Below are 16,653 nucleotides of genomic sequence, written 5' to 3'. Positions count from 1 at the left end.
CTGAGTTATTATCGCGGGTAATAAATCATCTTACAGTTTTGATTGTGTCTCTGTTGTGTTCGTAACCTGAATGGTTTAAAGAGCTGCTTTCAGTGCCGCTCCATCTCAGCCTTAACAGACATAAACATGCAGTAATAAATCGATTTTCAATCAGTGTTTTGCACCAAACAGTTAATAATAATAAACAAGTTTTCACTGAGGCTCTTTAAGAGCCATATGAATGAAATAAGTAATTATTGATATGACAGGAGCAGCGGCTTTGACACTTAGGTGTGTCGACGTGGGAGTGACGTCACCAGGTATGAATGGGAAGAATACTGGCTTTGTGTGTATTAGGAAGCGGTGAGCGGGGCGGTCAGTCCTTGCAAAGTTTGTAGCCTGATCATCAAAATGGAATAAATCGATAATTGTGACAGAACAAAGAAAAGGTTTGGAGTTGATTGATAAACGGACAGATGAGATTCCCAGAGTTAACCCAGTGCGGCCCTTTACCATCATTAGTTTGTCGTGTTTTTAATAATAAAAACTTGTTAACAGTAAAAACTGTTTGGTGCAAAACACTGATTGAAAATCGATTTATTACTGCATGTTTATGTCTGTTAAGGCTGAGATGGAGCGGCACTGAAAGCAGCTCTTTAAACCATTCAGACTAGAACACAACAGAGACACAATCAAAACTGTAAGATGATTTATTACCCGCGATAATAACTCAGAAATAGTCCAAATTATAATGTGTTTTTATTTCTTTCCTACTTACGGAAGGTTTCTGTTTATATCGTAGGTTTGTGGTGCCTTTCTATCCTAAAGAAAGATATAAAACTTCAGATATTTCACAAAAAGATATTAAAATTCATGGAAATACCTCACATAACCTTATATTAAAGCATAAAGTACGGCGCCCACCGTAGGAAAGGCTTGCAGTATTCAATTATGCTGCATAACTGACCAGTACAGTATTGCGAGGTAACGCAAAACTTTTGCGAGGGAACGCAAAACTTTTGCGAGGTAACGCAAAAGGTTTTGCGAGGGAACGCAAAAGTATTGCGAGGTAACGCAAAAGTTTTGCGAGGTAACGCAAAAGAAAAAAAAATCCCCATGTCCCCTAGAGGGCTCCGTAGAATTTAAATAATACATTAGAGCAATAAAATATTTCTCTTAAACAGAAAAGTCCCCAGGGAAGCCACAAAAAAAGTCATTGCTAAAGATGCTGTTAATACTTATTATTTAATAAGTATATACTATTAGCTTATTAAAGAAAAACTGAGCTGAAGAAAAAAGTGTGGTAGAGAAAGTTGCACAAGAAAAGAAAATTTTCACTCCCACTAAGTCACTCCTGAACCTGAGAAATAAAATAAATGTTTTACCTGGCAGAAGGGTGGTTGTCCAGTGTTACACTTCTTTTCAGATAAAAGTAAACGTCGCATTTTATTAGAAAATCAAGGTTGAATAGTCTGGAGGTAGAGCGGATAGGCAAAAAATCAAAGATGCTTGAGGTTCTGGGTAAACTTTTTGTTTTACTAAAGCTAAAGTAAAAAGTAGCCATCAAAGAAATTACTCCAGTAAGATTAAAAAAATTATTTGGCAAATGGTTTACTCAAGTACTGAGTAACTGATGAAATTATCAATCATTTAATATTTAAAAACTACATAATCAGATGGACCTAAATATAACGTTAAGTGGAAATTTAGGTATTTTCAGGACAAAATTTATAATAATTAATATAAAAGAAAATCAGGCAAAATAATATTTTTCCAAATTAGTTTATTTCAATAAAAATGAAACGTTAATAAAAACTGCAGGTGTCTGTCTGGTGACTCTTTTGTTAAAACATGTTTGTTTTTAATTCAGTGGGCAGAAAATCCAGAAATGTTACTGAAGATACTTCATAATAAAATTACTCAAATAAAAGTAAAAAGTACAGAGTAGCAAAAATACTCTCAAAAGTACTTTTTTCCCCCCCAAAAAAGTTAATCCAAGTAAATGGAGTTAAGTAAATGTAATAAGTTACTACCCAACTCTGGGCATTGGTCCAACTATCAGAAAAATCAGAGCACTTCTTTCTGCTAATAAGCTTCATAAAGATAGTGATTTAATTTTCCAGGACTCTTAGTGAACTTAGTATCACTGGGCTCAGTTGGTCAGAAACTCTTTGGACTTGTAGCCCATGCAGCAATTTAAAATCACAGGAATAAAAGCACTTGAGATATCTAATAATTTATATAAAAAATCTACGAGTTGAATTTCTTTAAAAATTGACTTATGGAAAGACACATAATTTATTCAATACTCAAGCATCTTTTTCATAAAGCCATTGGCTGCAATGACCATATAGGCTAAATACATGGACATTTGTACTTAAGTTTAGAAATAATCCCAGAATTACAAAGCAGAGAGCGATCGATCCATTTATTTGAAAGAACTCGCACATCAAAAAGGCACACGTTTACTGACATTTGTGTCAAAATACAATTCATAAAAACACCTAAATACAACCAAAAGCTCACATCATGGAGTAACAGACTAAAGCTGTCAAATGTGTTTGATTATTTAATAACCAGTTTTATCACCTCTACTGAATGGGGTTTAGGAGGAGGAGAGTTAAACAGGCTGCAGACAGTGGATGTGAACCCTGCTGGTCGCACTGGTTGGTCTGAACCCCTTCTGTGCTCTGAGGTGGTCCGTTTACATTCCCCCGGTTGACTCGAGCTAGTCTTAGAAAAATACAATCTTAGAAGTTCACAAAGAGCAAGAATAATAGAAATCACATAAACGATGGTCTGTGATCAACTAAATACAGCATGGAGCAGACTTTTCAACCCATAATACGTTTGAAAAAGGGAATGTTTTAATAATTAAAGAGTTAAAAAATACCAGTGATATAGGATATATGAATTATGTAACCAAAATGTTAACAGAAACAAAAAGAAATGCTGTAATTCTTTGCAGTATGCTCAGTATTCAGAAATATTTGACCTTTTTAGAAAAAGAAGTACCAGCAGAATTACTAAAAAGCCCGATATGAATTCCCTGATCTCAATTTAGGTCGAACCATGATCTATGTGACATGAAAACCGAAAATGACAACACCAACACCAAGCTCTAGTTGTACCCAATTAATAACTAAAACGCATTTTGTTGGCTCAGACCCTCCTAGGGTGGCTGCATAAGAAAAAAGAAAAAAGACTTTTGTTTTTGGAATAAAGTACCTGTTTCTCCAACAAAACACAAAGATGTTTTTTCAAACAAATTACTACACCAAAGTTCAGCACACACATTTCTACTGAAATCTAAGGGCAAAGTAATTGGTCAACTCAGACAGCAGCAACTGTAAACAGAAGAAAACTAAAAATTCATATACGTATATATAAATGGACCTGAAAGCATTTTGACAGATGGAAAAAAATATATAAATATAAAAAAAAAACTAATTCACAGTACCTCAAAGTAAGCAAGTAATGTATTTTCAAAAAGTAAAATACCATAATTGCACTTACTTTGTTTCTTTAATAAAGCGGTTAACCAAAATCTTCTCACGTATAACTTAGAAGGCAACAGCTTGATCAGAGAAAGCACAAAAAGCTGGGAATGATATGAAAGGAAGCAAACGTTGAGCGAAATAAAACGGGAACATATATTTAAAAAAACAAGGAATTAGAAAGGAGTAGCCTGGCTCATTTTTTTTGTTGTGCATGGAAAGGCAATACTAGTCTGTAGGGAAAATTCAGTTTGCTGATTGTCAGTGGGTCCGGATGCTGCCATTAACACCAGCAGGTTGGTAAAGGAGACATTCGGATATCCCAGGTGGTTTAGACCAACTCCTCTGAAGGAACAAACAAACGAGGCAGCTCCTCATGTAAACAAAGCACACTTAAAGAAAGCACTGGTTTAAAGGGTTCCCAGCCTGGGACAAATTCCCTTAGTAATTATTAAACAACCTAAAGTCAAATAGAAAGTTCACAGCTGATGGTTTCTATGGAGCCGTCCAGCTTTACGTTGGCTGTTTTGTGCATTTGGATTATATATATATATATATATATATATATATATATATATTTTTATGTCTTGATGTGAGGGATCCTTCCCTGTTTTGGTCACATAATCACCAAAAGTCCCTTAGAAAGACCTGCTAACAAGGCTGAAGATGTACTCAAGATTGTTTGTGCTACTGGAGAGCTTGGCTGAATGTTTCTTCAAGCAGTGAGGATATTTTTATTTCGTCGACCTGTAGAGAGCAAGAATAGGTTTTAAATAAATAAAAACACACAAATAAAAACTACAAGTGAGTAATTCCCTCAAGCAATATTGAAAGGGAATATATATATAATGATTTTTAAGAACCAGAAATATATAAATATTAAAAAACATGAAACGTATGTTGTCTTTTAAGCAAAATGAAAATCTGAAACAGGTCAATTAAAACAGGAAGTGGTTAAATAAACTGATGATTTCAGACAAATAAAGGATTATTTTCTTGAAAAAGACGCAGGAATATGTCTGTTCCCAATCACTGATGTTAGATCAATGATTGGGAACAGAAAAATAATGATCAGCAACACAACTGTTGTTGTTTATTGCTTTTTGTATATTTGCCATAGGAAATTAATAGATGTATTTTTTTTTTTAAACACAAAAAGCTGTACAAATGATGATACAAACAATTTAAACAACGCGATATAGTCAGAATTTAATCCAGTTAAACAAATAAACTATTTTGTCATCACATTACGGTGTTTGCAAGTTTTTCTGCTTTGGACACATTTAAAGAACAGTTTAAGCCTGATACCTTCCCTGCTGATTCCCCACAAACACACAACCAAACAGGTTCCATGATAATAAGAGTCATTGTTTTTCACTGATTCTCAGTGGTTATAATGATATGCCAGAGGTACTAAATGCATTAAATGCTAATGTAACGTTTCTCTTCTGTATTAGGAGTTTTTAGTAAAGTTGGTTAGAAGTGCACGTTCTGCTGCAGCGTCACACACTCACCTCACTGATCAAGCCCAGCTGCACCAACTCTCCAGCTAAATCTTTAACACTTTCATCTGAAACACAGAGCCGCAGTTAGTGACAGTGAAACCATTTCAACACCAACCAAGTTAAACTACAGCAACATGATGATGAGCTCATGAAACTTTTTATACTTGAAGGATTTGCATATTTAAGTGTCAAGTATAGTATCGAAACATTTAAATAATTATCACAGGATTTACTGTTGAAAGTATGCATTTCCAACTTTATTCAAATCATTACAAAGATAAAATAATGACTTGATTGCTGAACGGTGGCATTTTTGGGCCTTAATATTACTGTTTTAATGAGCTACATGTTTTAAGATAAAACCGTGACGTTTATGGACGTGTGTCCTCCCTATGTTTTAAACCACGTGGTCTGGGGGCCAAATCCGGCCCGCCATAAGCTTTAATGTGGCCCTCTAGACTGTAGAAGGACATAAATAAAACTTTTAAGATAATATAAACATTTTTTGTTATTCAAATCAAAGCAGTTTTTATCTCTTTACCATCAAATTAAATTAATGCATAAAGATGTGCAACGTTATTTAAAAAGTTCTCATTGATTAGTATTTTAACGGTTGTTAATGGGGAGTTTGATTAATACATCCTGCCACAACTGGTCATTTGAGGACAGTTATAACCTGGATATGATCTGAAAAATGAAAATGAATTTGACAATGAAATGTACATGACAGAAAACAAAACTACTAAAAATAATAGTGAAGTCTTTAAATAAATGGGAAAAAAGTGCAAAACAGCTGCAAATGTGAGTCAGATTTTTTTTTATTTTTGATGCCTGCTTTATTCTACTTTTTATGTTTTTATCTCATAAATATTTTTGTTTTTCCAAACTTACCAGTAAGTTACTAAAAGCAAACACTTCAACACTGTTTTTTATGCCCATATCTGAGACAACATTCTGATAAATAAAAAGCACTGGACAACAGCCAGAGAAATTGTCTGGGGTTTTTCAACTGTTTAAGGTAATTTTGATTTACTGAATCCAAAAATCACATTGGTTTTGCTAAATCAGGTCAACTTTCTGAACTATGGATGCAACATGAGCATCAAAGAGCATAACTTGTTCTCACATCTGGATCGGTTTCCCAAGAATCTGGGATCAATGAGTGATGAGAAGGAGGAGAGATGAAGACGTAACGTTCAATTTACATGTACTTACCCTCATCAGTGTTCTTAATCAATTTACAGAAACCCAAGTTTTATTAATTAATACACTGTTAGAAACCATTTTCTTCTCCTAAAAGCTTTTTTGGATGAGAAATATTAACGTAAATGAACTGATAATGCCATAAAAATGTCATCAATTTAGTCAGAAGAACGGATTTCTATAAATCAAATTAGAATAAAAACCTGACCTGACTGAGAAAAATGGATGTAATTTTTGGATTCAGCAGTGCAAAGTAGTCCTATTTCAGGTAACTTCCAAAAAATCTATTTATGTATCCCAGTGTTACTAATCTTGAACTCCAGATGCATAGCAGTGACTAAATTGAACCAGGGTTGAAATTTGATTGGACCAGTGATCGGCAGATAAGAGGTACTTTCAGAATATCAACATCTTAGTGTGTTAGTGTGACTGATTAGTGTGCGTGGCTGTAAGGACGTATCAAATTACCGTGTGCGTGTCAGTGGAATTATGGAGTGAGAGTGCAAAGGAAGACATGTGGAGAGAAACGAAGCAGGAACCAAATGACTGGAAGTGCGAGCACAGATGCGAGACAGAGACATTACAGCCTCGTAAGAGACGGGAAGAGGAGATGAGAGCTGTCAGCTGGAGCCTCTCAGGGTCCTGACATTCTCCACAGGTCTGCAGCATCGCGCATGCCGACCATACCTATCATACCTATAACAGAGCAGCAGACTCTACTGCCAACATATCTCTTTCCAGTTAAATAATATTCTCCATATTGTGGCTTTTATCACAAGCAGTAACATACAAAAAGTGATCTGCTGAGGCACAGCTTTGAAAAATTTATGTTTTGAACTGAATTTATTATATTTTGATATATTATGAATTACATTTTAGAGATTTTTTAAGCAAATGGACCTAAGTAAGAGTCAAATTCTGTTACTTATTCTTTGATTATTAAATGTCCTGACACTGGGACTTCTCTACTTCTTATGAATAAAGAAAGAAATAAGAAGAAATCTGGTGCCCTCTAAATCACTTTCCCTTTATATAAAGTTAATATATTAAATATAACATGTAAAAATAAAATATTTTTCTTTGGTAGTCCAGAATGTCCTATTCTTAGTAATCTGCTCAGTCTCCAATGACTTGACCTTTGTGAAAGTGACCTTTTCTACGACAGCAGTTTGCGTCCTGACCCGGTTATTTAAAGAATGAGAGACATTTTAACTCATAAACTGGGATCCAATAACTTGCTGGCAGCAAACGTATTAATCACCACTTTAGTCTTCCAGAGGAAATCTTATAGACCCCCTGATAAAGCATTCATGCTGCTTTAGTGTTCAGCATTTTGTCTCATTGCAGCCACAAAAATCTATTTACTAATTGGGATGTTATGGAATAAACAACCACAATAAAATGTATAATTATGATGTGGAAGAACAAGATGTTTGGGGTTGTTGTCCTGCAGGAAGATGAACCTCTGCTCTACCTACACTGATCTAATTGTTCTTATACTTTGTAGTAAACTATATATTTTGTTCAAGTAGAGGTTTCTTCTCATCAGTCTTCAACGGTCTATGGGACGGATTACATATACAGGCCACACTATTCAGATCTTTAATTGTTAAAAAGAAACCAAAAAACCTGCATCTTTTTTTAACCCACTGAGTTCCTTTAAATCAAAGCTAATAACCCGTTTGTTTAAAGTTTATGTTGATGATTAATTGGAACACAGATTAATTCTAGTCTGGATTGCAACTTTTTATTACTTCTCTTTATTTTGCCACTGTAACATTTTTTGGTTTTTTGTTGTGTTTTTATCATGTAAGAACTTTGAACTGCCTTGTTTCTGAAATGTAAGCTTGACTTTAAGTTCTTTATGCTGTAATGTGACGAAATACAGCATAGTATTCAAGGGATAAGAATACTTTTGTAAAGCAGCTGAGTTAATGGATAAAGAAATTGTTTTGTAAATTTTACAATCAACTAATATTCACTCACTAGTTCTTCAAGCTATGTTGAATATGTCTATAAACAAAGCACTAAAATTCAACATTTTCCTTTAATTTTTGGTATTAATTTTTTTAAATTCTCACTTTTTTGTGAGAAGTCTCCATCTTCAACCATAATAAACAGTGCAAATTTTTCTGTGAATGAATTTCAAAGGAACTCTGTTATTTATTTTGTTTTTAAATATCGAGAAGTTTTTGTGTAGTATGTGCTCAAAATTATGTGTGAGCTGAAATATTCAAGCATGTAAGATGGCTGGATGAAAAAGCTGAAAGGTTGGACTCTGAGTTCACTACATGCAGCAATGATGAGAGTTTGATCTTACGAGGTAACATGTCACAGCTTAGATGTCTGTTCAGTTTATCTTCCAGTTTCAGCAGTAATGTTAGCTAGATGGAGAGAAACAGAAAAACACAAGTTGATTTTTTTTAATACACGGTAGTAAATCAATAAAAACAAAATTGCTTAAAAAAAATACACACATGATATTTTGCTCCCTCCTCAACAGACTCCACGCTACACTGCATCTGAACAACCTGCAGAAGGAAAAAGAAACATTAAAAGAAGAAGAAATGATTCCTAAATCTACATTCAATGATTCTTGATAAAGCATATGTGTGCCAGGCAGTAATCCTGACTGAACTCACCCGCCGCGTCTCCAGCTCTGCAGGTTCAGGCGTGGGAGATTTGACCAAAGGAACGACAACAGGAGACGTGATTGTTTTGAGCCGAGTCTGCTGGGGACTGGGCACCCCGAACGCTGTCATTGGATAAATACCGTTCCTGATGATGTAGGAAAAACACGACAGAAAAAGACAATTTAAACAAGAGGGATTTATGAAAACTTTATGATACATTGGTTCTAAATAAAGACCATAGGATGGCTCAATACTACCTCCTTGTGGCCAGAAAACAAAAGACAGACTTTACAATCCAGTCATTTTTGTCTTCAGTTCATCGACCAAAAACAGTTTAGAACCACAACATTTTGTCTTAGAAAGATCTACTTAAGGACGTCTTTTGTAATTAAAAACAAAAAAACCCCACCAATTTATTTCTATTTTTAAATAAAAAAACAGAAAAGAAAAAACTTTTGAAGAAAAAAAAAAGATGGATAAATTTCCTTCCAAGAAATAATATTTGTCAAAAAGTATTAAAAAAAAAAAAAAAAAAATCGCATATTTTGCAAAGATATTAGAAAAATAGATCTAAAAATGTATTACATGTAGTTTTTGGTGATTCTGTTGTGGAAATTTTATGGGATTTTATGCAAACTCACCTCACATCCTCCAGGAATTTGTCAAGTTCTAAGGCAGGAAACTGGGACAACCTAGAGAAAAGAAAAAAGAAAACACAATGTGAGGGTAATATTGAAAATCAACTATTGCTCACTTTCAAAAAAGTTTCTTTTACAAAACTGGGATAACAAACTGGGATAACCAACATACTTAAAAAAAAGATTTTATAACTCTGGTTCCTCCTTATCAGTTTCCTGCAATTTTATTTTTTTAAACAAAATAAAATAGAAATGATGCATTAACTGTACCAGATAACATTTGTTGTGAATCGGCGCCATTTAAGAAAACTAATCTTAAGTTTAGTTGTGTCATAATTGTATCTGAATAAGTACAGTTTTAAATTGCGCTGTATGTCACAGATGCCAACTTTCATCTGATTCTGAGTGACATTTTCATCACTTACTTGAGTTGAACATCCTCTTTCGTAACGGCAATAACCAGATTGGGATCCAGCTTCTTGGTAATTTCCTCCAAGGCATTTTCAGGAATCATGTCTGGACAGAATAAAGAGAGAAAAATTACCACATGACTACAGCTAATGGTCTCAAAAAACAGTTGAGATTTTATAGTGTTCATCCCGATTTATACTTTTCAATAACATTCCCTCTGATTTGCTTAGAGTGTTATTTTGTCTTCATGCAGTAATAGTAGCAGGTAATACTGATTAACCAGTGAATGGACCTTGTGTCTTTATGCTACAATAACCTGACACTTCACTTTGATATTAAAAGTTTCTTTTTTTGTCAAAAAAGCCAAAATTGATCAATCATTTGATTTGTAAAAGCAATAAAAAAAAAGGTAAAACACCCAAGAAGGTGAATACTTTTCATCTCCGGTTGACTAAAATTGTTGAGTTGATCTCAGTGTAAATTTGTATGTGTGGATTCAGGACTCACGCTGGTAGCTGACAATACAGTGTGCAGCCAATAGTTTTAATAGAGGCACTTCGAAGAGAGCCTGGTTAAACAGCAGCTCCCGGGCTGTAGGCCGCATGCTGGGATCACACGCAAGGCACTTTTGGATTAACTCCTAAAAATATACAAATATCTGATAAACATATTGTTTATGAAAACTGCAGTTTAGACAGATCCCAAAATTGTTATGCACAGATAGTGAAAAGCATTAAAACTCTGTGTTTTACCCTCTGGAGCGGGTCTTCCAGTAACTGTATGGCGTTGTCGATGGCTTCCTGAGAAATGTACGAAGAGTCTCCGTTGCTCTGAATTTCCAAAAGCGCCATCTGCAGCACAGCAACACAAGGTCACATGTGGGAAACGGCTCAGGCGAAAACATTATACATTCTAGGAACCATCTCACCTCTAAGGCACACATGCCGAACGAGTAGATGTCTACAGCCGTGGTGACGTCATTATCAGCTACAGTAACAGAAACGATTAAAACAAAGCTTCTCAGGCATCTCACACTTTAGTTGTCACAACAGATGTTTAAAAAACTGTTTCTACTCATCACGAGTCTTTAAAAGGATGCAATATCTTCAACATCTCTTAAAATGAACACAGAAAAACAGTTTGGTGGTACTTGCCTCCATATTCAGGGGCAAGAAAGTGCAAGTTTTTCTGCTCCTCGTGGAACGTCTTCACATGGTTGTTAATGGTATCTGGAGCAACTGCAAATTACAAAAGGTTACTTATTTTTCACTTAATCAAAAGGGAAAAAGATGTGAAGGAGAAAGAAGAAAGAAAATACACAGAAGAAAAAATTTGTATTAAACGTTTTTGGTTCGTAAATGAACTCACACCAGGAGTAACAACCAAAGTATTACTTGTGTAGAAAGACATCAAAATAAATCAGATTGTTGAAAAGTTTTGTGTAAGACAGTGGAATAAATACAAAGAAAAAACACTGCAAAGACATAAAGAAAGCAAAGAAAATTGCAGCTTAAATTTGTCCGCATTTAGGAATCAGTACAATTAATATCAGGATCAGAATACCACTACTATACTTTATTAATCCTCAAGAGGATTTTTCTTTATTTCTTGGCAAGCTACTCAAGTCTAAGTTAACATTTTAGGAAATACATAGAACCCACAACCAATATAAAATTCATAAAAATATATGCATATATATATGCAAATATATGTATGAAATTATAATTACAATTATCTAATGCATAAAGAGTGTAATATCAGCTGGTTTTGTCTTGTTTGATGGGCTAGGAAAATGCTTCTCATTAACAAAGTGTTACAAAAGATCATTATGGTTACAAAATACTTATAAAAGTGGTCAATGTCTCTAAATTTTCCAGTGAGCACTTATTTAAGATCTGGAAGTATCCTAAATAAGTACAGGTTTTTTGTTGCTCAATATTTAGCAGCAAGTTGATTTACGTATTAATTTACTTACAAGTATCATTCTGTATGGATTATTTGTTTTTTTAGTGACATCTGGTCTGAATTTCATATCAAACAGGCGTGATCTGAAATTTCTAAACTGGGAAAAACATTTGATGTTTTCTCTGCAGAAATTAAAGATTACAGAACGGCAGAAAAATAAAATATTGAATAAAGATATTGTTTCAAAGACTGTGGAGTGAATTAAAAAAAAAGTCATGGCAACAGTGTGAGAGTAGTTGATTTGAAAAAAGGGGGGAAAGGCTATATGAGGTGTAAAAATGTAATGTCCAATTCATAAAAGTGAACTGAAAGTTTGAGCTCTCTTATTCATAATTTAGGATAATTTAACTCCCCCTATCAAAGCCTTTGGGATGAAACTGGTGTAATTTTATACCTGATCCAATCTTAATGAGCCCATTGTGCTGAATGAAGACGGTGTCACAGGTAAGGTTGCCGTGAATGATGGGTGGATCACATGAGTGGAGATAACTGTAAAACAAAGAAAGAAGATGAATAAATTCACCATTAAAAGCAAAGATCTCAAAACGATCATTAAGCTGGAAGTTAGTTTAGCAAAACGTCCGACACTAAACCGACCTAAGCGCAGACAGGATCTGTGTGCACCATCTCTTCCACGCCTGACGGAGCAAGAAGAATGTTATTAGAAGATACAGTAGCTGCTTTTCAACATGATCTACGTAAGTAAACAGATGTACAACAGAAATTGTACTCAAAATACAAAAATATATGCAATCAGTACAATGCAGGATCATTCAATTCAGTTTTATTTACATTGCGCCAAGTCACAACAAATTCTGTCTCGAGGCACTTTATAAAAAAGTCATTCTTTTTCAGACTGGCTAAAAACAGAATATTTTTTCTGTACCTTTTCATTCATACTTTTGTGGTTCTTTCTCGTCTTCTTAAGAAACTGCTTTAAGCTTCCAGATGACATGTATTCAGTGATAAAAATCACCTAGCAGAGCAAAGACATGTAAGGGAAGTGTACATCTTTAAGAAGTTAAACTGTTTATCTAGTAGAAAAAAGCAAGTGTGTTAAATGACGCAAGACTCACCCTTGCTCTGTTGTCCTTCGTGTCAGCCCAATACTTATGAAACTTGACGATATTGGCATGTTCCAAATGAATAAGGTTATCAAATACAGCCTTGACTTTCTCCTAAATCAATTCCAAAAATACAACAAAAAATAAGGAAATAACTGTGCATAGGATAAGTTTACATTTTCTTAATGGTGTCCAAGAAGTATTTGACAGTATACATATTTAACTGTTTTCTTTGCATCTGTAACATCAGGCCTTTACCTCCAGCGGTCTGAAGTTCTTCCTCTCTGAAATCATGACTTCATTCCAAACTACTTCCACTCCTTCCTCTGTGTCCATGGCCAAATAAGCAGCGTCTATTCCCGGGACATTACGCTGATTGACCTGCGTTTAAAGGGATCCGAAACTAAATATTAGATAAGGATTAAAATACAGCACAGCTGACAATCTGTAGAGGATCAAAAAGACAGTTGTAAAAACTGAGAAGCGTGGATTCGCTGAAGGTCTGGCTGCCTTCAAATTAATTTGGTGAACTTTCATTTGTACATATCGGCTGATTACATTTAAAGGAGAAGAGTTATTTTATTTTAACTCAAATTATGAATTTACTGTTTCCTAACGATTTTTGAAATAACATTCACATGTGTAACAAACAAGTTTGAAAACATTTTCTTTTGCAGAGATGAATTTTAAATAGTCCTGCTGTTAGGACTGTTGACGACTAGGGTGAGGATTTATTGTATCGCCATCATTGCAATCATAATAAAAAGCTTGATTTATCATGAAAAAGATAAATACTAATTAAATGATGAAATTTTGTTGCAATTATTATCCTTACTACATTCTTCACTTTTGGTTCCATAAGAGCACCAATAAATAATCAATACATTTGATAAATGCAGTTCCTATGTGCAGTTGAGTGATTAAAAAAAAAATCACACTTCTTTATGTAAAAGGTTTTCTGAAGAAACCTATTTCAAAACAGAAATGTTTTTAAAAGCAGTTTTTGTGTTTGTGATGTAGTTTCCTAAGAAAGTCATCAAAGTAGTTTGAAATACTTTCTTTCACTTTTATCGTTATCACAATAAATATCACAATATATCATGATAAAATTTAAAGCCTAACCTACCGACAATATTTTTCCTTGTGGAAGTTGGTACTTAAAAGGTGTTTAAAACTAATTCGGAGAATTAGAGACATGCTGGGTCGATAAATAGTGGCAGGCTTCTGGAAAACTCACTCAAAATATGGGCTGCTATTTTCAACAAGAAATAATCACAAGCTGATGTTTACAGTTAGCAATGCTAACACAACCACAAGATGCAAAAAGCAGCTTAAAGTATCAACTTAGTTTGTAACACAAAGTGTTATTCCAATTCAGCTCCTAATATAGACCACTCAACAATCTTTCACAAAAAAAGTTGATTTAATAATCTAATTTATAGCAGTAAATCATAGCTTTTCTCCTTGTAAATGTTACGTTGGACACTGGCATATGCACTGAATAGATCTTGTTTAATTGAATGGTGTGCATTACATATTTAGGTTTGCATAAGAAAAGTAAGTAATCTGTATTTTGTTATGCAAAACACTTTACTGTGTTTGTGGATTTTCTATTTTGTAAAAAGATAAGAGCTGTTTTTGAAGAAATAATTTTAAAAATTTTACTACATACATTTTTATTAAACAAAAATCTGTAATGCAAAAATTGGCAATAAATATCTGATTGGTGATATAATATTTATCGGTTGAGGTTTCTCTTTGCACAAAAATAAATGGTAATATTGTAAGTATTTATGCAATTAGACAACCTCTGACTGACTACAGCAGCGTTTCTCAATTCCGGTCCTCAGGCCCCCCTGCCCTGCATGTTTTAGGTGTTTCCCTTCTGCTACACACCTGGATTGAATCTATGGGTGATCAACAGGTTTCTGCAGCACTTGATGGTCATGCAATCATTTGAATCAGCTGTTCTGGAATAGAGGCACATCTAAAACATGCAGAGCAGGGGGGCCTGAGGACCGGAATTGAGAAGCACTGGACTACAGGGACTTTCAAATGAGTTTTCAATGAAACCCAAACTTTAGCTGAAACCTTAAAGTCCTTTTAAATGGATGTATGAGGGGTGAAGGATGACTTGTGCTGCAAATAATCACCTCTTCTCGACGTTTCTGCCAGCGGCCACAAGGACTCTCCTCCAGGATCTCTGACTCATCTTCGCTCTCATCCTCATCCTCGGTCGCTGAGGTGGCCACTGGTTTTGGAGAAGCCCCGGAGGAAGTCGTAGGTGTCCCACCTTGAGCCTGCGTTGAACTCGGGGACAGATTTCCTGCTGTAAACTCTGACTTCGCGTCTGTACCGGGTTTCTCCTCCGCCTCCGACATGACAGCAAACCTTATTCTAACGTGGCTTCGCTAGATTCCTGAGTCTGGCCGGAAAGCAAGTGATGGAGTACCGCTGTGTCTTCTGCTCTCCTCTCGGGTTTTGAGTTAATCATGAATCCAGTTTGTTTTAAATGGGCTGGACATCAGTGAAACGCTCAGAGAAGAAAAGCTGTCGAGAACATCCAAAAAAAGACGAGCGGTTAGAAGGCATGATAACTTTTAAGTAAAACTAATTTAATAAAATGCTTAAGCCGTGATGACATTTATTGGTGTTTATTACTAATTTTGAGTCATCAAAAGAGCAATCAAACGTGTTAGCTTACCTGCATGACACTGTTAGCTAAAAGTTCAGCCACACACTACTTTGCTAACTTTCCCTTTGCTAATAAGCTAGTGAAAGCCCCCAAAAAACTACTTAGTTTCGACCACTATCCACACAAAAATAACTAATTAAAACCTTAAAGAGGAAAAACAAAACCCACAAATAGCTAAAAACAGGTTGCAGTTACATGTTGACGAAAGCAGCAAAAAAATAGAGGTCTGAACAAAAGTGCTAGCTCGTCATAAAAATGTAGCATCTCAAGTCCCTTTCTGTGAGCCGGAGTCGGAGGGGCGGGGCGGGACTTGAGGAGCGCCTGTCTGCGCACAGAAAACGCAGCGCGCCGCCGGAGAACATCACGTACCGAGCGAGCTGCGGAACAAGTCACGGCTTTGTTTATCCGCTCCCTGCTCGGCGGAGAGATTTAAACAATGTTACATACTGTGTTGCTTTCTATGTGCCACGTCTAATGAAAGTCTAAAACGACAGGAACGGACTTGTTTTGGAATTATTTTTTTTTTGTCTATTTAAACGTATTTATTTATTTAACAATAGGTGCGACTAATAATGGTATACAATAAAATTGTAGACGACGGTAGAAAACCATCGTACCAAGACATTTTGTACTGAGAGTATGAGTGCGAGATTGAATGTGTAAAATACTGCAACATGTCAGCAAAAAAGAAAAAGAGGAATAAATATGTATTTGGGTATCTGAATTTGTATTTCCTGTGGTCTATGGCAAATTAGTAATTCACATGATGCAACGGGCTGGCAAAAAGAAAGTTACCAACAATCATAAATAAACATACGGTAATGTACATGTTTGACAGGATAGATGCTCACTTAGAATTAAATGAGTAAAAATACTAATGATAACTATAGAAAGGGCAGCACAGGAATAGACTAATAATACTTTTTTGCGACCAAAGATTTTACGCGTGTGTAGAAATAAAGATGGACCTCCCCCCGCCCCCAGCGGGAATAGTGCATTCAGAGTATTTGGTTTCTAAGATTCCTGCGATTTATCTGATGTTGTTTGTAAGACCCCTCATGTA

At 35.1% G+C, this 16,653-nt stretch overlaps 1 protein-coding gene across 1 annotated transcript; it reads right to left on the bottom strand.

The window, feature by feature from the left end:
* Positions 1–2,388: 2,388 nt before the first annotated feature.
* LOC114142433 (nuclear receptor-binding protein-like) lies at positions 2,389–15,897 on the bottom strand. The gene is made up of 18 exons (XM_028013713.1): positions 15,600–15,897; positions 15,049–15,445; positions 13,154–13,276; positions 12,908–13,009; positions 12,718–12,807; positions 12,429–12,469; positions 12,226–12,320; positions 11,021–11,104; positions 10,795–10,853; positions 10,619–10,717; positions 10,374–10,506; positions 9,881–9,971; positions 9,459–9,509; positions 8,827–8,962; positions 8,662–8,715; positions 8,505–8,568; positions 4,991–5,046; positions 2,389–4,223 (listed from the first exon to the last, which is right to left on the bottom strand). Exons 2-18 carry the CDS (start codon positions 15,274–15,276, stop codon positions 4,164–4,166), a joined length of 1,566 nt encoding a protein of 521 aa, XP_027869514.1. The 5' UTR covers positions 15,277–15,445; positions 15,600–15,897; the 3' UTR covers positions 2,389–4,163.
* Between the last annotated feature and the right edge of the window lie 756 nt (positions 15,898–16,653).

The sequence above is a fragment of the Xiphophorus couchianus genome, chromosome 4 (assembly GCF_001444195.1).
Source record: "Xiphophorus couchianus chromosome 4, X_couchianus-1.0, whole genome shotgun sequence".
NCBI classification, from domain to species: Eukaryota; Metazoa; Chordata; class Actinopteri; order Cyprinodontiformes; family Poeciliidae; genus Xiphophorus; species Xiphophorus couchianus.
This window is presented reverse-complemented; position numbering and strand designations above follow the sequence as displayed.

Coding starts and splice junctions, on each gene's coding strand:
- LOC114142433 (XM_028013713.1), bottom strand. CDS start 15,276: ATGTCGGAGGCGGAGGAGAAACCCGGTACAGACGCGAAGTCAGAGTTT. Junction 13,010..13,153: donor AGAACTTCAGACCGCTGGAG/GTAAAGGCCTGA, acceptor GAATTGATTTAG/GAGAAAGTCAAGGCTGTATT. Junction 9,510..9,880: donor AAAGAGGATGTTCAACTCAA/GTAAGTGATGAA, acceptor TCTTTTCTCTAG/GTTGTCCCAGTTTCCTGCCT.